Source organism: Mustelus asterias, chromosome 15 (genome assembly GCF_964213995.1).
Source record: "Mustelus asterias chromosome 15, sMusAst1.hap1.1, whole genome shotgun sequence".
Lineage (NCBI taxonomy): Eukaryota > Metazoa > Chordata > Chondrichthyes > Carcharhiniformes > Triakidae > Mustelus > Mustelus asterias.
In genome coordinates this window covers 4,831,790-4,856,375 of record NC_135815.1, presented here as the reverse complement: position 1 = coordinate 4,856,375, position 24,586 = coordinate 4,831,790, and the positions used below count along the sequence as shown (strand labels likewise).

General features: G+C 43.8%; 1 protein-coding gene across 2 annotated transcripts in view; it reads right to left on the bottom strand.

Moving 5' to 3' along the window:
• Nucleotides 1-24,586, bottom strand: part of LOC144504285 (collagen alpha-1(XII) chain-like) — a 284,762-nt gene that overhangs the window by 8,672 nt on the left and 251,504 nt on the right. For both annotated transcript variants that reach the window (XM_078229390.1, XM_078229389.1), the window contains exons 62-66: nucleotides 15,906-15,941; nucleotides 15,212-15,278; nucleotides 12,664-12,852; nucleotides 9,134-9,211; nucleotides 5,536-5,700 (exon numbers count right to left, since the gene is read on the bottom strand). In XM_078229390.1, the coding sequence (XP_078085516.1) occupies nucleotides 5,536-5,700; nucleotides 9,134-9,211; nucleotides 12,664-12,852; nucleotides 15,212-15,278; nucleotides 15,906-15,941 (535 nt within the window). The remainder of the gene's footprint in view (nucleotides 1-5,535; nucleotides 5,701-9,133; nucleotides 9,212-12,663; nucleotides 12,853-15,211; nucleotides 15,279-15,905; nucleotides 15,942-24,586) is intronic.

Genomic DNA, 24,586 nt, shown 5'->3' with positions numbered 1-24,586 from the left:
GAATGGCCTACTTCTGTACTGTAGGGATTCTATGGGAAGAGTACCAATACTCTATGGTATGCAGGAAGAAATAAAGGGGTCTTGTGAGAAAGAATGACAGTAGTCATAGGTGATATAATCTACATACAGATTGACAAATCAGATTGGCAAAGGTAGCCTCACAGATTAGTTCACAGCATGTTTTTTGGAGCAGAACATTCTTGAGCCAACCAGAGAGCGGGGGTGTGATCTTACTGGCTGTTCAGGCCCTGATGCCACTGCAGCGAGGACGGAGAATTTGGCACTCAGCCAAATCTCCATTTACTGCAGTGGGACTGGAGAATTCCGTCAGTATGAACAGCTGGAAAATTCCACCCCAAGTTATTCTACACTTGGTAATGTGTAATGCAACAGGATAAATTCATGACCTCATTGTAAAGGTACTTGTAGGTGGCATTGATCATAACATGATTAATTTTGCATTTAATTAAAGGGAGAGAGGAATCGATCTCAGGCTGATGTTTTAAACTTCAGGGTACGAAGACAGCTGGCTTAATAAATGGGAAAATAGGTTAAGGAGAGATGCAGTAGTAGATATTTGCGGAGATATTTCATAACTCAACAAAGATGAACTGCAGTAAGAAAGAAAAACTCTAGGGAAAGGATACACGACAAGTGACGAATTTAGGAAGTTTAAGGTAGACTCAAATTGAAAGAAAAATGTACAATTAGAGTAATAGAGTCATAGAGGTTTGCAGCATGGAAATAGGCCCTTCAGCCCAACTTGTCCATGCCGCCCAGTTTTTACCATTAAGCTAGTCCCAATTGCCCGCGTTTGGCCCATATGCCTCTATACCCATCTTACCCATGTAACTATCTAAATGCTTTTTAAAAGACAAAATTGTACCCGCCTCTACTACTACCTCTGGCAGCTGGTTCCAGACACTCACCACCCTCTGCGTGAAGAAATTGCCTCTCTGGACCCTTTTGTATCTCTCCCCTCTCATCTTAAATCTCTGCCCTCTAGTTTTAAACTCCCCTACCTTTGGGAAAAGATGTTGACGATCTAGCTGATCTATGTCCCTCTGTGAAGATTAATAGCAAATCAGAAGGCTGGACAGAAAAGGAGGAAGAAATTTGAGTATGAGAGAAAGTTAGCTAGAAAATATAAAGATATTAAGCGTTTCTACAAATATTTTTTTAAAAAAGACTAACAAAAGTGACTGTTGGTCCTCTGGTGAATGAGTTTGGAAATTAGTAATAGGAAATAAAGAAATGGCAGATGATTTGAACATATCATTGATATTTTGGCCTGAATTTTCATGCAGAGAGGTTCTCCAAATGAGGAAAAATGCCAGCAAAGGCCCAAATCCAGAAGCCCTGCCCCCAAACTCATTTTCCATTCTTGCAGGCTAATAAATCATACATCAATAGTTGATGGAAGCAGTTGGCCATGTAAATCTGCAGCTGCCTCTCCTCGTGTGATTTTGGTGAGGTAGGTGTGTGAAACCTGAGATAACCTGATAAGAGGAGGTCTAAATCTTGTGGATTTATTTGGACAGTCAAAGTGCACCTTGGTGAGGCATTTTTGCATATTTTCCTGGGACACTTTTGGGAGAGATAAGGCACACTTTGGGAGAAGTAAGGCATCCTTTGATGTAGGTCAGGCATCTTTTGGGATTATTAAATGTCGACATGAATGTGTGTAACAAGTGCATAAACTTACTGGAACTATCAAGCTGTCAACTGTCAAAACTCAGAACTGTCAAAGTTGTCAAAGGGATTTAATTCTGAGAACTTTCAATTTAAAAAATGTGCTGAGTTAAAAAAATAAACCTGCTATTTCAATCTGCCTATCATTATAGGCTTAGTGTGCACAACTGATTATACACCGTATATTATCACAGGAGGGGTGCCAGGAGAGTGAACAGTTTGATTGACAGTTCCAAATGGTTATAGAATAGGATTCAAAAACAGAAAACGCTGAAAACTCTCAGCAGATCTGATAGCATCCGTGGAGAGATAATGGAGCTCCTGCTTCAAGTCTGGGGACTCTTCATTAGAGCTATGCAGCTAGGCCATTTCAAAGGGCACTTAACAGCTGATCATATTGTTGTGGTTCTGGAATCACATGGAGGCCAGGCCAGGTAGGTATGGCAGATTTCCTTCCCTTAAGGAAACTGGTTAACCTGATGGATTCTTACAATAATTGGCGTTGGTTTCATGGCATCTTTGCTGAGTCTTATTTCAATTCCAGATTTATCAAGTAAATTTAAATTTCACCAGCTGCCATGTGTGCAAAAAAAATTATGTTATACTGTACCAATCCTTGAGAGTTTGTTGCATTATTTGTAAAAATGGGGAAAAATCTTCAATCATGACACCTCTGTCAACTCCTATTCACAGACTATAGCTCAGCCTTTAACACCATTACTCCTACAAGACTCATCTCCAAACTTCGTGGCTTGAGGCTCAGCTCCTCCCTCTGCAACTGGATCCTAGACTTCCTAACCCACAGAACGCAATCAGTAAGGATAGGCAACGACACCACCTCCACGATCATCCTCAACACTGGTGCTCCGCAACGCTCTGTCCTCAGCCCCTTACTATACTTCTTATGCACCTTTTTAACTGTATGGCCAAATTCCCCTTCAACTCGATTTTCAAGTTTGTTGATGACACCACCATTGTGAGTCAGATCTCAAACAATGACAAAACGCAGTACAAGAAAGAGATAGAGGGCTCAATTTTACCATCAAGTTGCGCCCGTTTTTGGGCACGGAAACTTGGTGACGTCATGCGTAAGGCAAGTAGTGCATGCCCACCTCCATGCCTGTGCCCCCTTTACCAATCGCTGAAAATGGACTCTGTCTGTACTGTGCCCGAAATGGGCGTGATGTCAATTTAAATGCATTTGCAAACCTACTGGCATTTCCCCCAGTACCACGGCATTCACCTGTCCAGATTCAGCGCAAAACAGACATGGTCCGCAAAGGTCTGATTTGGGCCCCCCAGCTTCTGAAGAGGTAGGTTCAGAGCTTTTGGCGGCTCTCTGACTCAAACCGGTGGTGAGGCTGGGAGGGAGGTGGGTTAGATGGATCTCTGGTGGGGGCGGGGGGGGCAGGGGGTGTCCACTGCCACTCTACGTGCAATCGGTGGGGGGGAAGGGGGGTCCGCTGCCAATTAGCGTGTGATCAGTGGGAGGTAAGGGGGGTCCGCTGTCACTCTGCGTGCGATTGGTAGGGTGGCAGGGGGCCGCGATCAGTCTGGGTAGCGGGGGTGGGAGGATTAAGGGGTCAGTTATGTTGTGGGGGTGGGGCAATGTCTGTGGGGGCCAGGGGGAGGCATTATCTGGCCCGGGAGCAATGTGGCAGGGGAGCATTTTTCTTTTTTTTACTGCAGAGTTGCAGCACTTTGGGCGTGATAAGCCCCGCCCAAAGGCTCCTGCAGCTTGATTCAGAGTCGCTGATTTTTTTTCAGGCAGAGTGCGTATAGGGACGCCTGAGAACAGGTTTAAAAGTCAGATCTGAAACACTCCCAGATTCAAGTCCGCCTAGCACTTAGAATCAAAATGGTAAAATCGGGCCCAGAGAATCTGGTGGACTGGTACAGCGACAATAATCTCTCACTCAATGTCAACAAAACAAAGGAGCTAGTCATCGACTTCAGGAAGTGTAGTAGAGGACCTGCCCCTGTCTACATCAATGGGGACGAAGTAGAAATGGTCGAGAGCTTCAAGTTTTTAGGTGTCTGGATGACCAACAACCTGTCCTGGTCCATCCATGCAGACGCTATTATTAAGAAAGTCCACCAATGCCTCTACTTTCTCAGGAGACTAAGAAAACTTGGCATGTCCGCTACAACTCTCACTTTTACAGATGCATCATAGAAAGCATTCTTTCTGGTTTTTCTCACAGCTTGGTATGGCTTCTTCTCTGTACAAGACCGCAAGAAATTACAAAGGGTCGTAAATGAAGTCCAGTTCATCACTCAAACCAGCCTCCCATCCATTGACACTGTCTACACTTCCCGCTGCCTCGCAAAAGCAGCCAGAATAATCAAGGACTCCACGCACTGCGGACATACCATATTCCACTTTCTTCCATCGGGAAAAAGATACAAAAGTCTGAGGTCACATGCCAACCGACTCAAGAACAGCTTCTTCCCTACTGCCATCAGACTTTTGAATGGACCTTCCATGGATCTATCGCTACAACCTAGCTATGGCTGTAACAGTACATTCTGCACCCTCTCCTTTCCTTCTGTGTGTACGGTATGCTTGTCTGTATAGCGCACAAGAAACAATAATTTTCACTGTATACTAATGTGACAATAATAAAGCAAATCAAATCAATTTTTTAAAAAGGAAGCATTTAATTGCATTAAATGCAGTGCAGAGAATGTTCACTCAACTGATTCCTGGGATGAATGGATGGTCTTATGAGGAACGGTTGGCTGGGTCGGGTCTGTACCCATTGAAATTTAGAAAAATGAGAGGTGATTTTATTGAAACATTTAAGATCCTAAGGGACTTGACAGTGTTGATGCTGAAAGAACTATGGACACAATTTAAAAGTAACAGGCCCGCCATTTAAGATGGCAATGAGGTGAATTCTTTGTGGAATTAACTTAGACAGAGAGAAATTCATATGTTTGTTTGTTCATGTGCTACTGCTGGACATTCCCAGAAAAGTGAGAAGGTTGGCAACCTCCTTGTGGCCCTCACTCTTTTTTCACACTGACCCTTCCTCGTCTCTTCCTGTTGGTCTTTCCACTCAGCTCCTGATACCATGTGGATTGACACTGCACTCACCCTGACTCCAGCTGTTCACTGTCTCCATCACCTCTTCCACATATGAGGTGGCAAACAGCACAAACTGGCTGCCAGTCAATTCAAATCACTTGCCATATTGATCGCTCTTCTCCCAAGATCTTCATTTTATATTATGTTCTCCAAGCACCAGGGTTAACCCAGGATACATTTCAGCACAGCCATGTGGTAACCTACGATGTTACTTAATTACTTATTAGTTTAGTCACCTGTTTAAATTCAGATTTATATAAGCAGCCACGGGAGCATTTAGCAAATGTTCCAGCCACTTCATTAGTTTAAAGAAAAAAATCAAGTCACAGCTTTATAAATCTTTGCAATGGATGCTTCTCTTGTTCTCTACCTTATGGCTTGGGTGCAATTAGGTATCATGCATTGCAAAGTGCAGGACAGAATGGTCGACCGATCATTCTCCAGTTTACCAAGGTGTAAACTCTTTACTTGCCTACTGAGTGGTTAGTTTACAAATTATATAAGAAGCTCATTAGTTTTTAGTGCCTCAGTTTAATTCATGTTAATTAATTGTGTTAAAAAATTATACATCAATAAGAATTTTTTAAAAGATTGTTTATGGTTATAAAAGCAATTAAAGAAGGGGATAACTTCACCCAATCAGCAGATGTTTAAAAGTGTTTAAAACAAATTGCCTAATCACTTACTGATTTCAAAATTAATTTATTAAAACTCAGCAAATTGCTGAACTAATTCTGAAAATTACAACGTACCTGGATATCCATTGTAAGGAATGCCTGCACACATTGAAGAATCACAGTAACCAGGAGGGCCAGCTGGACCTCGAGACCCATAACGTCCTGGGCGACCAGGTTGTCCAAGGGGTCCCATTGGACCTGGAGGACCTGTTGGGCCAGTTCTCGATTGTCCGGATGGGCCTATGAAACAAGCACAGTGATTAGGACAGATCCAGTATAGACCAATTGTTTATTTCTTTACACGAGCATCCTGAGGGCACTGGGATACAATTCTGGTTGTGCTTGCAGCCCTTTGGTATTCTCTGTCCCCGATAAACTCCCGTCCCCAGAGTGGTCATTTTTTGGAGGTCAGCCTGCACAATGGGCTGAATTTCCATTTTGGTTGGGACCCTGATATGGGACCATTTCCAGTTCCCAACCCCACACTGCATCGGTGCCTGAAACCTGATGCAATTTTCAAAAAGGTCAGTTAGTGGCTGGGTGGTGTGTTTGCTATGCAATAAGGATGGGTTGAGGTGGTGGGGAGGGGGCTCTCAAAGCTGCAAGGCCAATAAGAAGCCCTCTTGCACTGAAAGATCAGCAAACCAAACTTAAAAAGTGGATGCTGTTGCTGTAGGAATGAGAATGAGTTTGTAAGAGGGAGGGACAGGGTCAGGCAATGGCCTGGCACTCCCCCTTGGCAAAGTTTGGCACGGCCAGGTTGGCACCATACCACCCTGGCAGTGTCAACCTGTGCCACAGGGTGGGCTCCAGTGGGAGTCTCATGGAGGAGATGTGGCTGGAATTCACATTCATTATGTAGTGGGGGCCATGAGCAGATGGAGGAGCAGGGGGGGCTGGCAATGGCCACTGGGGGGAGGGAGGTGGTGCCAGCTCTGTCAGTGTGGGGGGTGTAATGAATCGGTGGAGGAGGGAGGGATGGGGCCGATGATTGAGGTGGGTGGGGTTTTATACATGTTATGATCAGGGCACCATTTAAAGATGGTGCGCTGGTCTCTGTCCAACCAGACTTTGCTGTTGTGTTGAGGCCCTACCCATCTGCATGACCCTGCAAAATATGCCCCCTTGATTATTTTAGGCAGTGTCATAAGATCTGGAGAGACAATCAGCGTATTTCTCTGGGGAGAACCATGCTGATTTTCTCACCATAAACAACGTTGCCATTTTTTGGTAAGACTCCCCCCTGTATCTTGGGCGGGGGGGGGGGGGGGGGGGGGGGGAATTACAGTTGAGATTGTTTGTTAAAAAATGAAAATGCAGCAAAAAAATAACAGTGCCATGATCTCTACTTCCAGCAAATACTTTATTAGGCAGGAATGAAGCTGGAAATGAATAACCAGCCATCGTGATCTACAAAGAGAGGGTGGCACGGTAGCACAGTGGTTAGCACTGCTGCTTCACAGCTCCAGGGACCTGGGTTCGATTCCGCGCTTGGGTCACTGTCTGTGTGGAGTTTGCACGTTCTCCCTGTGTCTGCGTGGGTTTCCTCCGGGTGCTCTGGTTTCCTCCCACAGTCCAAAGATGTGCAGGTTAGGTTGATTGGCCATGCTAAAAAATTGCCCCTTAGTGTCCTGAGATGTGTAGGTTAGAGGGATTAGCGGGTAAATATGTAGGGATATGGGGGTAGGGCCTGGGTGGGATTGTGGTCGGTGCAGACTTGGTGGGCCAAATGGCCTCTTTCTGCACTGTAGGGTTTCTACGATTCTATTTCTACGACAGGATCAACAGACAGACTTTACTAAATCCTATTCCTCTGCCAATTATGTTCTAAATTAAAGTTGAAGCTGTAGTTTTTATTGTGATTGTAATACCTCAAACCCACTAGTTTTCATGGGACCAGTAAATCCATGAATAATCCTTGGCACACATCGTCTCCCCAAGATGTGTGCTGCTATGCATATCTTATGCACAAACATGCAAGCATGATAAATAATGTTTCATTTTCAAATCTGAATGATCAGAATGTTTCATTTTCATTTCGGAAGCAGGATGAGAGAGAGAGACCCCGTGGGAGTTGGGGACGGGGGAGCGAGGGGTGGGGGGTGTGTGGTTTGTGATAGTTTGTTATCACAAACGCACATGAATGTGCACAAAGACACACCTTCTACCAGGCTTGCTGTTTAGTTTAAATGTGTAACTCTGTAAAATAGATGTGTATATAAATAGAATAGTAAGCATTCATCTACAGATCTAGACTGAATATGTGATTCCTTGCATCCCACTAATTACTTCCCTGTTTGTTGCTGAATAGATGAAGAGTTTTCAACACTATTATATCTAGAGGGAAGAATGAATCTGCACCTGTGTATTGTAACAGTAGCAGTTTAAAATTACTTGTGCTGTTTTTTTTCTCTTTATATATTAACTTGGAAAAACTCATGTTTAACCTCAAACCTGTCTGGCAGCTGGTCCTCATGCTGTCTAGACTGCTTTCATGTAATTCCAGAACACATATGTTATAAATGAGGCCACAAACCACACCCCCCCACCCCCCCCCCCACCCATCCCCTGCTCCCCCGTCCCCAACTCCCATGGGGTCTCTCTCTCTCTCTCATCCTGCTTCCGAAATGAAAATGAAACATTCTGATCATTCACATTGAAAATGAATCACTATTTACTTCATTTTATTTTACACAACAAATTGATGTCCATTTAATGATCAAATCATTTGTCTGGGGGTAGGAGGCAACCAATTAATACATGACTGTTTTTAAAATTAAGTACTGTGGATGTCTCAGGCAATAAGACTACCTTAAACAAATAAAAGAAGGTGTCATCTTTGCCTCACTCTGACCCATGAGAGGCTGATGTAATATTTGTGTTGGAATGAACTGTATCACGGGTAACAGAACAACTGGACATCTGCAGCTTAGGGCCCCGCAAACCATGTGCACTGCAGATCATGTGTTTCTCAACAAACAAAAATCATGATTAAGTGAAGTTTTAGAATTCCCAGGACAAGGTATGATTCAGAGCTCCACTAGCTATTGCTCATCGGTAACTGGCACTTTTCTTTCCAGATGAGTGCTTTTGCCAGTGGAGTTTCATGCAGGAAGAAGGTAATAACAAAGTGTCCTCCAGGATTTGCCAATCACAGATTGTTTCCAGAAATTAAGAATTAATTTCCCAGACACTGCTGCAGCAACCGGGGAGAAAACTGCAAAGTTGTAATGAAAACCACCCAGCACCTTCTGCCAATTTAGTTCTGTCTTGGTCTAACTGTGTTTAATTTTAACATGTCAGAAATTTTGGGATGGAAATTTGGAGTTTTTATATTTCTCTCGGGAAGTGAGAGTTGCCTGGCCAAAACATGGCATGAAGAGGAATGCAAAAATAATTTGCCCAAAGCTCATTCTGAGTTACTGCTGTTGAAGTCATTGTAAAGCAAAATCAGATATGGCATTTAATGGATATCCAATTTGTTACACAATCACCCAAATTTAAAATTACCCCCCAATATATTGGAACCAGAACTGAGCAGAGGAGAGCATTCTGGTTTGTTTCCTTAGCTCAGTTGACACCCCAGTAAATTAGGAGGAACAACATTTTGTGTGTCATGCATCTTGCACACTACGATCCATACAAATGTTTGCCCATTGACAAAGCTACCTACCAGGGGGTCCAGGTAAACCTCGCTCTCCTGGTTTCCCAATACCTGGACTGCCTCGTTCACCTTTTTCTCCAGGGCTTCCTATTAATGAAGAAGAGAAGATGCACCATTGAGAATGCAACACTGAAAGATTCAAACAGTTCGTTAACAGTGAAGTAAAAAGTAAACAACAGGGCAATGACCTCTGCTTCCAGCATTGCTTCATCAGGCTGGAAATGAATAGTCAGCCATTAGGGTCTGAAAACTATTAATAAACAGACTTGGAACACTAAATTCCTATTCTTAATAATATTTTCATTCAAATTAAACCTGAAGCTACAGTTCTTCTGAGTCTGAGGTGATTGGAACACCTCAGACCCAATATTTTCGTGGATCAATAGACCCATGAATAATCCTTGATACACAAAACAAAATCTCCCCACAACAATCTGGTCATGGGTTTATTCCTGTTGCTAGTGCTATCAGGTTAAACATAGAAATTAAGAGCAGGCATAGGCCATTCAGTCCTTTGAGCCTGCTCCACCATTCAATATGATCATGACTTTCTATCTCAATGCCATATTCTTGTCTTCTGCCCATAACCCTTCATTAAAATCTAAAAAATTATCTATCTCTTTCTTGAATACATTCAGTGACATGGCCTCCACAGCCTTCTGTGGTAGAAAATTCCACAAATGCAGCACATTTTAAATGAAAAAATCTTTCCTCATCTCAGTCCTAAATGGTCTATGCCATATCCTGAGACTATGTCCCCTGGTTCTAGATTCCCCAGTAAGAGGTCTCACAACACCAGGTTAAAGTCCAACAGGTTTATTTGGCAGTACTGGCTTTCGGAGTCTCAAGCTCCTTCTTCAGGTGAGAGATTCCCCAACCAGAGAAAGCATCCTCCCTGCATCTAGTCTGTCCAGCCCTGGTAGAATTTTATATGTTTCGATCAAACCTTCTCTCATCCTTCAAAATTCCAGTTGAACCAATCTCATAGGACATGGTTAGCAATATGATCGATCTGATCATAGAGATTTGGGAGAAAGACAATAGGGTCAAAATCATGTTTTTTTCCCTTAGTATGTGCTGAAACTATCCCAACCCTCTCTGATGATAGTGTTAAAAATGGCTGATAACTTTGTAGTTTATCAGTTACGTTCAAACGACATTGGACTTTACCAGAACTGTTCACTAACTTGCAGGAAGTATGGTGGGCCTGGTGCAATTGTTAAAATAGCTTTGCCACAAATTCTGCACAGCTTGCCCTTAATCAAACCACCTCTCACATGCCCAGGAGAGTGCAAATGCCACAGGTAATAACTAGCTGTTCACACAAGACTCCCTTTGACTTCCCAAAAATACTACTTCTCCTCTGTCATAGGTGGATTAGATCAGAATTCACTGAAAGTGATTCCATTGCCCAAGGATATGAATTATGTCACAAATCGTTGACAATGGGGGCTTGGAAAAGAGATTTGAACCAGGAAACATTTAGTTGAAGACCCAACACCCAGCCACCATCTGTTGATCCTTCTTCCATTTTCATCATCCACTTTTGCAACTGAAATAATCTGAGTGCTAATTGTAAATTGATATCTGAGTAGTGGGAGTCATTCAAGGAGGAGCTAAAGAGAATTCAGAGCAAATACTTTGCCACAAAGGAAAGGTATAGGACTAACAAATCTAGAACATACAACGCAGAAGAAAAGTTTATACTGGATACCACTTATTTTGCCTTAAATGCGTTGGGCATAATTAAAAAGATTTCAGCTGACATTACTGTTGTGTGATCAATATTGAGGGGGAAAGCTGTAAACAGCAGAAAGATATCACTGGACTGGTCACGTGGACAAAAATATGACAAATGGAATTCAATCCAGAAAAATGTTGGGGGGAATTCACTGGCCTCCCAGCCGTATGTTTCTCGGCGATGGGAGGTGGTGTGCCATTCACTGGCAGCGGGATTCTCTGGTCTTGCCATTGTCCAAGGGGTTTCCCATTGATGTCACTCAATGTCACCGCAAAACCCGCGGGAGGAAGTGGGACTGGAGAATCCCCCAGCGTGAATAGCTGGAGAATTCCCCCCGTGAAGTATTACATTTGGGGAGGGTAAACAAGGCAAGGGAATACACATTACATTATGAATGAGAAGGAACAGAGAGACCTTGGAACATATGTCCACAAGTACCTGAAGAAAGCAGGGCATAAAGGTGGCTAATAAGGAAAATGGATTCTTTCCTGTATTAACTGAAACATTCATCATAAGAGGAAGTTGTGTTAGAACTGCATACAGTAAGTAAGAGCTTTCACAAAGGGTCATCTGGACTTGAAACGTCAGCTCTTTTCTCTCCTTACAGATGCTGCCAGACCTGCTGAGATTTTCCAGCGTTTTCTCTTTTGGTTTCAGATTCCAGCATCCGCAGTAATTTGCTTGAATACAGTAAGTCCTTGTTTCACATGTCCCCTTTTAAATTTTTTAAGGGCTTTATTTTTTATGCCTGGGTCTTATTTGAAGTGCAGTATTCTTGACACCATCATGTGCATGTTGGTGCAGCCAGGCCAGTAATTCTGTGCGGAATCTGGCCTGCGATCAGCACCATTTTGGTGTTTTAAAGAGATCTCTGCTAGGATGAACCTGCAGGCAAGGCAGCAATTTTAAATTCCCTTACAATACAGTATTTCAGACTATGGTACAGTGTTTCAATTTTTACAACTGATTTTTCTGGGAAAAAAGTCATCAGGAATCTAAACTGGCTTTAATGTTGACTCCTATTTGTAACCATGCTTCACTTAAAGGGGTTTGACTTAAAGTGGCGATTTTCAGGAATGTAACCACCACTTTAAGTGAGGGCTCCCTGTAAACACTATTTAGGTTGTAGCCAGGTTACTGCATACATCTAGACAGGATATAGAAGAGATTTATGAGCTTGTTGCCAGGAGTAGGGAATTTAAGCTATGAAGAAAATTTGGGTAAGGTTGGTTTATTTTCCTTGGAGCAAAGGAAGCTGAGGGAGATTTAAGTTAGGTGAATAACATTCTAAAGGAGCCTAGGCAGCGTGGATAGGAAGGATCTATTTTCCTTTGCAGAGAGGCCAATAACCAGTGAGTATAGATTTAAAGTAATTGGCAGAAGTGTTAGCTGGGGAGTTGAACAGACATTTTTTACAGATAGATAGACAGATTATTGCTCCATCAGGGAATCTAGGGATATGGGGGGAGTTGAAGTCCAAAATTAAATTGAGTGATGGAGCAGGCTTAATAAGCTGTATGGTTTCCTCCTTATATAGAGGGTAACGAGGATCAAGGAATACTGCATTGGAAGAGTAGAGAGGCAAAGTTCTCATCACATTTAAAAAGTACTTGGATATATACGTAAAGTGCTGTAACCTACAGGGCTATGGAGCAAGAGTAGGATGTTAGTCAGGCTGAATAACTGACATACATGAAGGACTGAATGGCTTTGTTCTGTGGTATAAATTTCAGTGATTCAATAAAGAGTTTTAAGTCTGGTTAGGGCACTTGAAAAGTGTAGATTGCATGTTTCGTACCTCTTTCACCTGGTCTGCCTTGAACACCAGGTGTACCTGGGAATCCTGATGGACCCGGGGGCCCTGTTTCTCCTACTTGTCCATTACTGCCTGGTGTTCCAGGTGGCCCGGGTGGCCCTGGAACTGCTCGGTTGGAGTAGTAACCGTTGGGGATCTGGTTTATCAATGAATTCACTCTTCTCATATGATCTGCAAAATTAAAAGACAAAACTTAACAATATCTCAAGCCAACTACTGATTTCTTTATGTAATACTATAATTCGGATTCTGCTTTCTGCCACAGCTGATATTTCTGACCATTTCCAAGTAGAATATCTGATATGGTAAATGGAGGGTACAATTATCAATATGACAGCATCAAACAATGTGTTCATTCTAAATTGCTGTTTTAAACAATAAACATTCACCATTGATTGACTGTACAGCTAAAAAACAATACATCTTTTGATTGGTTTGAACATGAGGTAATCATTGTGAGGTGATGTGGTTCAGCTGCTGCACTTTGACCTGGACAGGATCTGAGCTTGTATGCAACATGCTGTGAGCTTTGTGAGGTTGGCAACCCTTAGCCTACATGGGGTCAATCTCAGGAAAAAGCTGGTAATTAATGCAGACCTGCTCCAAAATGTGAACTTTACCCAATCATCCCATCAAAAATGGACGTAATTCCAGTGTTTGAAAACTGAAGTCCTTGAATAGACAGATTATGAATGTCTTTTATCCAGCCATACAAGAGTCATTCATAAACTTAAATATGTTATATATATATACTTATACAATTCATATCATTTACAAATATATATACATATATATAAAATGTGTATGTGTGAGTGCATATATATATATACACATTTCTGTTCTTTTATTATTTAACTTCCAGTAAACTCTTGCTGCACTCAATTCACTAATCCTGATCTGCTGCAGGTTTCCATGCAGAAAGGAAGAAAGACTTGCATTTCTGTAGTGCCTTTCACAACCTCTGTATGACCCAAAGCACCGCAGCCAATGAGGTTCTTTTGGAATGTAGTCTCAGTTTTAATAAAGGAGACCCAACAGCCAATTAGCGCACAGCTAGACCTCACAAAGTAGAAAAGGGAGAAAAGCTTTAAGCAGCTTGCTTTTGTACAATGCCTGTAGGCTCCCAATCATTGCTGGAAGGCCAATTGTTATAGGTTCTCATTTCCTGCTTCTGACTCTAAGGACCCTCAAGACACTTTAAATATTGCTGGAAGCATAGGGCTTGGTTGCTGTTGGTATGTTGGCAGCAGAACATCAGTACAGATATATACCTTTTGAGTTTGATCCACCCTATTTGCCTATCATGACAGGACCTTACAGTCTATATATCTTTCATTTTTATATAGCCTTTCCCTCTCTCCAGACAATCTATTAATAAAATGAGATATCGGGGGGGATTCTCTGGGGCTGTGGCCCAGAGAATCGGGAGTTGGCAGAAAACCAACAGCGCCAAACCTGCTGCAACCCTCCCAAGCTGTGCTACTGGCACCAATTGGGTTCTGGGCCAGAACAGGCAGGAAGCCTATTAATATTCAAAAGGCCTCTGTGGCATCTCATTAGCAGGCTAGGAGGCCGATTCAATGGCTGTTCACCATACTCTCGCCCCTCCAGCTGGAAGTCTCAAGCGCGTTAATTGGTACAGGTTCTGAAACGTGGGGACCCGACAGACTTAGCTCCAAGGGGGAGCAAGGAGGCAAGATGCCACTTCAAAGTTGTACCGGGGTGGATGGTGGTGGACCAGGGGGTGGCGGGTGTGTGTGTCTTGCAAAGCGCCTGTGGATAGCAGTGTCTGTGGTGCTGCTTCTGGGCTGACCATAGGGGCACTTCTTCCCTGTCTCGGGTGGGACCTGGTTGAATGTCCTCATGCTGTGGGAAGAGATCAGATAAATCACGGAAATGCACAGGCAACTGATCTGTTATGATGTAGCTTGGTGTCAGTTGCGTGTCTCACCTGTGATGTCTTCTTCCCCAATGGTGATGTCATGCACCCTGTCCATATGTGAGTCTGCATTACTCTGAAAGGACTCCATGGATACACTGGGCTCGCCCATGGTTCAGTCAGCAATCCTGACATGTTGGCAAACATCTATGAACTACTCCTACTCTGTGGGGTCATCAGGTACATTTGGGATCTTGCCCTTTCAAGAGTGATGGTGGCCCATGTACAAACTTGGTCAATGCCTCTCAGTCACAGCTGCAGACTTGGTGAAGGAGGGGGTCAGCCAAGGAGAGTTATGTGAATGATCACATCAACCAGAACCAACTGAACACTGAATCAGTGTTCTGTCAGTCAGCCCATGTGACATAGAGGAAAACCTCAATGTGTGGCATAAGATGGAAAATTTGAGTGCAGCAAGCTAAATGATGTGTGATTCTCCCCAGCCCCACCCCACTCAGATACACAAGACCGTACATCAGGTAGCACTGATTGATGACTCAAGTGCAGGAAACCGGGAGCACCACAAACCACTTCCAGCTCTCTGCCACAAAATCCCTCTGGTTTCTCCTGGCAACTTTCAGTTGTACTCACTGTTCATCAGCTGCTCACAGACTTGTCTTGAAATTGCTCTCATCATGTTCTGAGGGGCGAAGTCACCCTAGAAACATTAAAAGAGAAACCACATATCACTAATTTAATTAAATGCAGATAAAAGAAATCTGGCATTTATAAAAGCACAACTTCAGTACATTCGAAAGAAGTACTTTTAAAGCACAGTCACATTGTTTTGTAGGAATATGGCACCAAGTTTCACACAACAAGCCCTACAAACAGCAAGTAGGTCTTGGCTGAAGGATGAATTTTCGTCAGCAAACCAGTGAAAATTTACTGGTTCTTCTTCAGTGAGTGCCACAGGATCTTTTACACCTTGCTTAATCCAAACGATGACATACCTCACAGTGCAGCACCCTCAGTACTGTACTGGAATGTCAGCAAAGATTATGGTCTCAGGTCTCTGAAGTGGGGCTTGAAGTCACAAACGGGTTACTCAGAAGTAAGGATAAAGTCAATAGTAAAGGAAAACTGTCCAAGACCAATTTCAGTCCAATTTATCTCTTGTTCATTATTAATTAAATTTAAATGCCATCAGTTGTCATGGTGGTATTTAAACCCAAGGCCCCCAGAGCATTAGCCTCGGCCTTGGGAGTATTAGACCAGTGACATTACCACTACTCCACCATCTCCCCTAACTGGAGGATAAAATCTCCTAACTCTCGACACTTACCCGGTCACCTTTCTCTCCCTTTGAACCAGTTTGGCCCTATACAAGAAAAATACAAAAATAAATTAATTGAATTGCATTCTATTTTAAAATGTTATCATTTTGACCGTGACCTGAAAGCACTGAAGGGTTCACAATGGAGGTTTACTCAGTGTCCACTGCTTCCAATATAGATAGTATGCAAACTTTATACTGCCTGTTAATTTAAATTATTGTAGCATGTAGCCAGAGAAAAGCACATTGTTGAGTGGTTACAAACCTGAGGAGAGATTGTAAAATTGAGAAAAGCTAGCAAGAGTTAAAGCTAACATTTATTACTTACAGGTATTCCGCACCTACTAAAGGAAAAGTGCAATCTGGCTGAAGCAAGTTTTGGAAGTCATTTTAAAATTAATTTGATGTAGAGAACATTTAATAAATGCACAACAAAGCAGAGAATGGGATCCAAGATTTTCTGAAGCTGCGCTGAAGGCCTTGGCGGAGGAGGTGGAGATTTATCCACCTGGGGTTTTCCAAACAAACTTAGTGCAGGCAGTGTGCCTAAATAGCCATTCAATATCAGGAGTTTGGGCCTTTGGATATGGATGGAGGGCCAAAGGTTCAGTGACCTCATGAGTGGTTGATGTGAATAAAACTTCACACGCCATATCAAAACAACTGCACAACTAGCTTCATACACTAGATGCAGTGCTTTTTGAAAAAAGTTCATGGACCCCACATGAGTGTTTAAGGTTAAGAATGCATCTTCAATTGCTGCATCACACCAACTTCAAAATGAGCCTCATACACTGTTCCTGCACCACATCTGCATAACTCACCAACCAACAATGGCCATCAGTCATGACTGATACCTAACATCCATCGCTCCACTTCAACCTTACACTTAATATTGCTGCAATTCTCACACCCACATCTCACATATTGCATGCTCCGCTCGATATTCAACCATGGCAGCCATATCACCCAAACAGATTGCACTCTACTCATTCATACATTCCCTCTCTCCTGTAGGACAATATGGCGCGTAACTGAAGGCATCTAAATTGGGGGACAGGCATGATTGCATGTCTATTCGGCACTATAGCAGTGGCCATGGTCCATGGTGGAACTGAAACCATCTAAATTGATTGCATCTTCATACATAATCCTCCTTCATAGAACATAGAACATAGAAAGTCACAGCACAAACAGGCCCTTCGGCCCACAAGTTGCGCCGATCACATCCCCACCTCTAGGCCTATCTATAGCCCTCAATCCCATTAAATCCCATGTACTCATCCAGAAGTCTCTTAAAAGACCCCAACGAGTTTGCCTCCACCACCACCGACGTCAGCCGATTCCACTCACCCACCACCCTCTGAGTGAAAAACTTACCCCTGACATCCCCCCTGTACCTACCCCCCAGCACCTTAAACCTGTGTCCTCTCGTAGCAACCATTTCAGCCCTTGGAAATAGCCTCTGAGAGTCCACCCTATCCAGACCCCTCAACATCTTGTAAACCTCTATCAGGTCACCTCTCATCCTTCGTCTCTCCAGGGAGAAGAGACCAAGCTCCCTCAACCTATCCTCATAAGGCATGCCCCCCAATCCAGGCAACATCCTTGTAAATCTCCTCTGCACCCTTTCAATGGCTTCAACATCTTTCCTGTAATGAGGTGACCAGAACTGCGCGCAGTACTCCAAGTGGGGTCTAACCAGGGTCCTATAAAGCTGCAGCATTATCTCCCGACTCCTAAACTCAATCCCTCGATTAATGAAGGCTAGTACGCCATACGCCTTCTTGACCGCATCCTCCACCTGCGAGGCCGATTTAAGAGTCCTATGGACCCGGACCCCAAGGTCCTTCTGATCCTCTACACTGCTAAGAATGGTACCCTTCATTTTATACTGCTGCTCCATCGCATTGGATCTGCCAAAATGGATCACCACACACTTATCCGGGTTGAAGTCCATCTGCCACTTCTCCGCCCAGTCTTGCATTCTATCTATGTCTCGCTGCAACTTCTGACATCCCTCCAAACTATCCACAACACCACCTACCTTGGTGTCGTCAGCAAACTTACCAACCCATCCCTCCACTTCCTCATCCAGGTCATTTATGAAAATGACAAACAGCAAGGGTCCCAGAACAGATCCCTGGGGCACTCCACTGGTCACTGACCTCCATGCAGAGAAAGACCCCTCCACAGCCACTCTCTGCCTTCTGCAGGCAAGCCAGTTCTGGATCCACAAGGCAACAGCCCCTTGGATCCCATGCCCTCTCACTTTCTCAAGAAGTCTTGCATGGGGGACCTTATCGAACGCTTTGCTGAAGTCCATATAGACCACATCCACCGCTCTTCCTTCGTCAATGTGCTTGGTCACATTTTCAAAGAACTCAACCAGGCTCGTAAGGCACGACCTGCCCCTGACAAAGCCGTGCTGACTACTTTTGATCATACTAAACTTCTCTAGATGATCATAAATCCTGTCTCTCAGGATCCTCTCCATCAACTTACCAACCACTGAGGTTAGACTCACCGGTCGGTAATTTCCCGGGCTGTCCCTGTTCCCTTTCTTGAATATAGGGACCACATCCGCAATCCTCCAATCCTCCGGAACCTCTCCCGTCTCCATCGACGATGCAAAGATCATCGCCAAAGGCTCCGCAATCTCCTCCCTCGCCTCCCACAGTAACCTGGGGTACATCCCATCCGGTCCCGGCGACTTACCAACCTTGATGCCATTCAATAGTTCCAACACATCCTCTTTCTTTATGTCCACATGCTCGATCCTTTCTGTCCTCCGCAATCCAGCAGTACAACCACCCAGATCCCTTTCCACCGTGAATACCGAGGTAAAGTATTCATTAAGCACCTCCGCCATTTCTAACGGTTCCGCACAAACTTTTCCCCCTTCACCTTTTAAGGGTCCTATGCCTTCACATCTCATCCTTTTACTCTTGACATATTTGTAGAAAGCCTTGGGATTCTCCTTAATCTTACCCGCCAAGGTCTTCTCATGACCCCTTCTCGCTCTCCTAATTTCCTTCTTAAGCTCCTTCCTACATCGCGTATACTCCTCTAAATCCTTAACACCTCCTAGCTCTCTGAACCTTCTGTACGCCTCTCTTTTCTTATTTACCAGGTTCATCACAACCTTCGTGCACCACGGTTCCCGTACCCTACCAACACCCCCCTGTCTCATCGGAACGTTGTCATGCAGAGCTCCAGACAAACATTCCTTGAAAATCCTCCACTTTCCTTCGGTACTTTTCCCCAAGAATGCCTCCTTCCAATTTACCCGTCTAATTTCCTCCCTGATGACACTGTATTTCCCTTTACTCCAGAGAAACACTTTCCTAGCCTGCCTGACCCTATCTCTTTCCAATGCTATCGTGAAGGAGATAGAATTATGATCGCTATCCCCAAGATGTTCACCCACCGAGAGATCCTCCACCTGTCCAGGTTCATTAGCCAGCACCAGATCAAGAACAGCCTCTCCTCTAGTAGGCTTATCCACATACTGTGTCAGGAAACTCTCCTGGACACACCTAACAAACTCCTCTCCATCCAAACCCCTAGCCCTAGGGATATTCCAATCTATGTTTGGGAAATTAAAATCTCCCATCACGACAACTCTGTTATTCCTACATCTCTCCAGGATCTGTTTCCCCATCTGCTCCTCAACATCTCTGTTACTATTGGGCGGCCTATAGAAAACACCCAGCAAAGTTACCGACCCCTTCCTATTCCTAACCTCCACCCACAGAGATTCCGTAGTCAGTCCCTCCACGGCGTCCACCTTCTCTACAGCCGTGACACTATCCCTGATCAACAGTGCCACTCCCCCCCCTCTCTTGCCTCCCTCCCTGTCCTTCCTGAAACATCTAAAACCTGGCACCTGAAGCACCCAGTCCTGTCCCTGAGACATCCAAGTCTCCGTAATGGCCACCACATCACAATTCGAAGCAGCAATCCACGCTCCAAGCTCATCCACTTTATTCACTACACTCCTGGCATTAAAATAGACACATCTCAGACCTTCAGCCTGAGCACTTCCCTTCTCCCTCACTCGTCTAACCTCCCTCTTACCCTGTCTACATTCCTTATCTATTTGCGAGCTAACCTCCTCGCTCTCAGTCCCCTCATTTCGATTCCCTCCCCCCAACCTTTCTAGTTTAAAGTCTCACCAGTAGCCTTAGCCAACCTTCCCGCCAGGATATTGGTCCCCCTGGGATTCAAGTGCCACCCGTCTTTTTTAAACAGGTCACACCTGCCCCTAAAGAGGTCCCAATGATCCAAGTACCCAAATCCTTGTCCCTTGCTCCAGTCCCTCAGCCACGCATTCATTCTCCACCGATTCCTGTTCTCACTCTCCCGCGGCACAGGCAGCAATCCCGAGATTACTACCTTTGCATTCCTCTTTCTCAGCTGTCTACCTAACTCCCTATATTCTCTTTTCATGACCCCTTCCCTCTTCCTACCTATGTCAGCAGTACCTATATGCATCACGACCTTCGGCTCCTCTCCCTCCCCCTTCAGGATTTCTGGGACTCGACCAGAGACATCCCGGACCCCTGCACCAGGGAGGCAAACCACCATCCGAGAGTCCCATGTGTGTCCGCAAAAACGCCTATCTGACCCCCTCACCGTAGAGTCCCCAATTAGCACTACCCTCCTTCACTTCACCCTCATCCCGCAATCTGTTCTGATTCACAAGCTGCAGATGGTGTAAGCATGCACCCAATGTTTCTCCCACTCCCGTCACCACAATCTTACTTCCATGGCTTTTAGATGCCCAAGGACTGCAACCTGACCCAGCAATGGTGGAAATGCAGGAAAGACACTGATGATGAAACACCAACACTTGTTTGCACACTTGCAGCTGCCACCATCATAGAAGATAGCTTACAGGCAGGATCTGAACATAGTGGGACCCTGGGCACAACTGACCTGCAGCCTGGGGAGGGTATCAAAGTAGTTCAGGTGCGAATTTACTCTAGGATGGGGTCACACATGAATTTCACTGTAGAGGACTCAGCTGAGAAGTTTGAAGGAGTGGCCTACAGGAGAAACCTGGAGGGCACAGTGAAATGCCTGGTGCATTGCTGGGTCTGCTGGAACGTCTTGTCAATGTCAAGAAGCATGGAGGACTCTGACACAAATGTGCTGCAGGGATTTGTACAGATTTTGGATCCTATCCTTTCTATTGTGGAAGTCGTGGCAAAGTGGGAACAAGTCGTACAAGTGGGAACCCAAGCATGAGGCAGCATATGAAGATCAATGTCTCACTTTTCATTTCAGGACAAGCAGAAAACACTGAATATCTGGATACTGCAATGGAAGCACAAACTGAAGTTATGCAAGATCAGGCTGCTGGCATGGAAGCTCAGACTGTCCATGTGTAAGCTTGCTTGCTGCCAGGAGCTGGTGCTGTCCATGATCATGCTTTTTGCCAGGGCTGTTCCAGGCATCCTGCAAGTTAACTGTATTTGCCCACATGGAAGTCATATATCAGCCTTATATCAGCCATGCTGCAACCAATGAGGTAACGTGGATAGGAACAGGAGGACAGACAAATGCACACAGGAGATAGATGGTGAAGCAATGCGCCAGGGTTGTTTATATTTATGTGCAGTGTGATATGGTTTAATTCAGAAATTTCATTTAGATTGTTTACTTTATGGGTTGGGTGATTTCAGCGGAGCCGGATTAGCGAACCAAGGACTACCTTGTCCACGCCAGCAATCAGGTTTAATGCTAAAATGGTTTTTTGCTGGCATGACACAATTTTGGAAAGCCTGACAGGACACCAGTGGGCTCCTGGTTTCATGAGATGCAAATGAATGCAAATTGCATTTGCACCTCCTGCCAGCAGGATTACTGACCCCCAATTAAACTGTCATTGGGAGAATTGCGGTGTGATTCTAAGCCACGTTTCTGACTTTATGGCCCCTGCCACATTACAGTCTCCGCAACCATCTTCCAGCAAACCCGCTATGGGCATGTGGGAGAATTCCGCCCATTGTTTCAGCCGAAAACCATAGGATTGGAATAGCTTTGTGCAGTATTTCAAATATTTGGGTGATATTCTCCAATCACTATTTCTACTGAACAAATACCCTAATGAGTTAACCAATTAATTGCAAATATCACACAGAAAAACTTCATCACTGCATGTTCATACGTTCATTATAAATATTATAGAAGAACTACCACGCCAACATGTTATTCACTTCGCTGCAAGTATTAAGCAAAGAAATTACACCTCAATGAGTTTATCAATTCATCACCAATATTACACAGAAGAACTACACGCCAACACATTGATCAATTCATAGCAAATGTTACACAGAGGAATTTCATTTCAAAGTGCTAATCAATGCATGGAAAATATTACACAAAGAAACTTCAATATCAAGTTCGTCAATTCATTACAAATATCACACAGGGGAAATTCAGATCAACACACTGACCAACTCTTTAACAATAGGTCCTCAGAAGAATACTTCCCAAGAGTTTACCTTAGCTGAAGGATGTGTGAGGAATTCTTCACTTTGTGGAACTGAAAGGTTGCCAAAGAAACCTCATTGATCTATTAGTGGTCTACATTCCCATATGCAACTTTCTACATTTTTCTATGATAGAACTATATCTGGAAACCAGTCTGAAATCCTAGAACATTACACCATTTTTCCTATAAGTGTCTACTGCAAGCCTTTGTCAATCCAACCAACAAAAATAATTTAACCCACAAAGAACAAGAGTTCTAATGTGAAGCAGCTGTTAAATTCAAAAGTCTATTTTATTGCTATTACTTTTTGCTATTTGCAGTTTAGGTTAATGTCATATTTCTACATGTTCTGGAGGGGCAATAAATGCTGGCGTTACAAGTGACACCATATCCCAAAAGTGAATCGTAAAAAAAGAAAATCACAACATGAAAGGCATGCCAAGGGATGGCCAGCCAGCAAAATCCTGAATTACTGTGCTGTCAACAGATGCTGCCTACAATATCTACCGTCCCTGACACATTTCCCTCACAGCGTTGGTGGGGAATTAACTTTTCAGGGTCTGGGTCAACAAAGTATTGTTGTATTGCCTGCTGAAAGGTATCTGCAATTCACACACAGCACAGAGCTGGCATGTCCAGCGACATCAATAGTTATCTGTGGCCTAAAACTTGGCTACCCCTCCAATCCTGATGCAGTTTGCACCACCAGTATGCTTCCCTATGTCAAAGTTTGCTCTGAAATACTGCTAATAAATTGGCTTCAGAGAATTTGATGCAAATAATACACTTCCATTTCGATCTGCTAACTAAACAGTGAATTGGGTCTAAACAGATCTAGACAAAGGCCCTGATTTTACTGTCACGTCCACAGGCAAAGCTTGCAGAACAGCATTCTCCATTGGCCTCGGGCACGATCTTACGAGCCTTGGGCGGGCGTGCCGGTAAAATTCCAGCCAAAGACTTTCAGAGTAAACTGAAGACAAAAGGCAATTTTTAAAATTCATTTGTGGGGCACGGGCATTGCTGGCTGGCCAGCATTATTTGCCCATCCCTAGTTGTCCTTGGAGGGCAGTTGAGAGGTAAGCACACTGCTATGGCTCTGGAGGCATAGGCTAGCTAAGGACCGCAGATTTCCTTCCCAAAAGGACAATCGACAATGGTTTCATCAATAGATTCTTAATTCCAGATTTTTTTTGATTGAATTCAAATTCCACCATGGAATTCGAACCCAGGCCCCCAGAATACGAGCTGAATTTCTGGATTAATAATCTAGCGATAATACCACGAGGCCATCGCCTCCTCTAATTGGCTCCATCAATACATATTAGATCAGGATCAGCCAAAAACAAGGCTAATCTCATGATAATGTTATTTTATGGATCATTACATTAAGGTCACATCTGAGTTTAATTTATTGGCAAGTCAAGAAACTTAAAAATAACCATCTAAAATCTGTTTGAATACACACAGCTTGAAATAGTCAACAGTGAGAACCATAAAGACTTTTGAAATTACCATGTTCAATATTAGCGTCTGAATGTTCAATTAATTGAACTAAAGTTCTCCTTGTGGGGAATTAAAAAGCTAGCACTGCCATTAAAATAGCAGGCAGAGTAAATTCTTGCAGGTTCTTTAAGTATGTGGACATTAATATTGCTCACTGATTTCAAGCTCAAAGCTATCTTCAAATATCATGGAGATCATGGAGATCCTAAATTAGGGTTAAAAATGGGAAGGAGAAATATCAAGCTATAGTTATTGTATCATTGCACAACAATTGGGGATAACTACATCGAGGACAGCTGTCCTGTGAAGTGACCCGTTAGACTGCAGGAACTTTGCGGATTTCTGATCAAGTGTTGAATGCAAGTATGCAGAGATTCAGTCTGCCGCCATTGATGAAAAGAAAGTTGGAGCACTGATTCTTCCACATACTTCTGTTGAAAAAATAGGAAGCAGTGTGATGTTTGCAAGTTGGTACTCATATCCAAGTATGCAGCTGGGCCAAAGATGTGGGCAAAACGATGCAGTGAGGGAAAGCCAAATGATGTGATAGATTTGATGGGATTTTACAAGTGCAGCACAAACAGCTCCATGTTCCACCAGTGGGTACCTTTGGATTTTCCACACACCAATCCTCATTCTCCTATCAACAGGGCACAGCTTAGCTTTGACAAATAATTTGGGA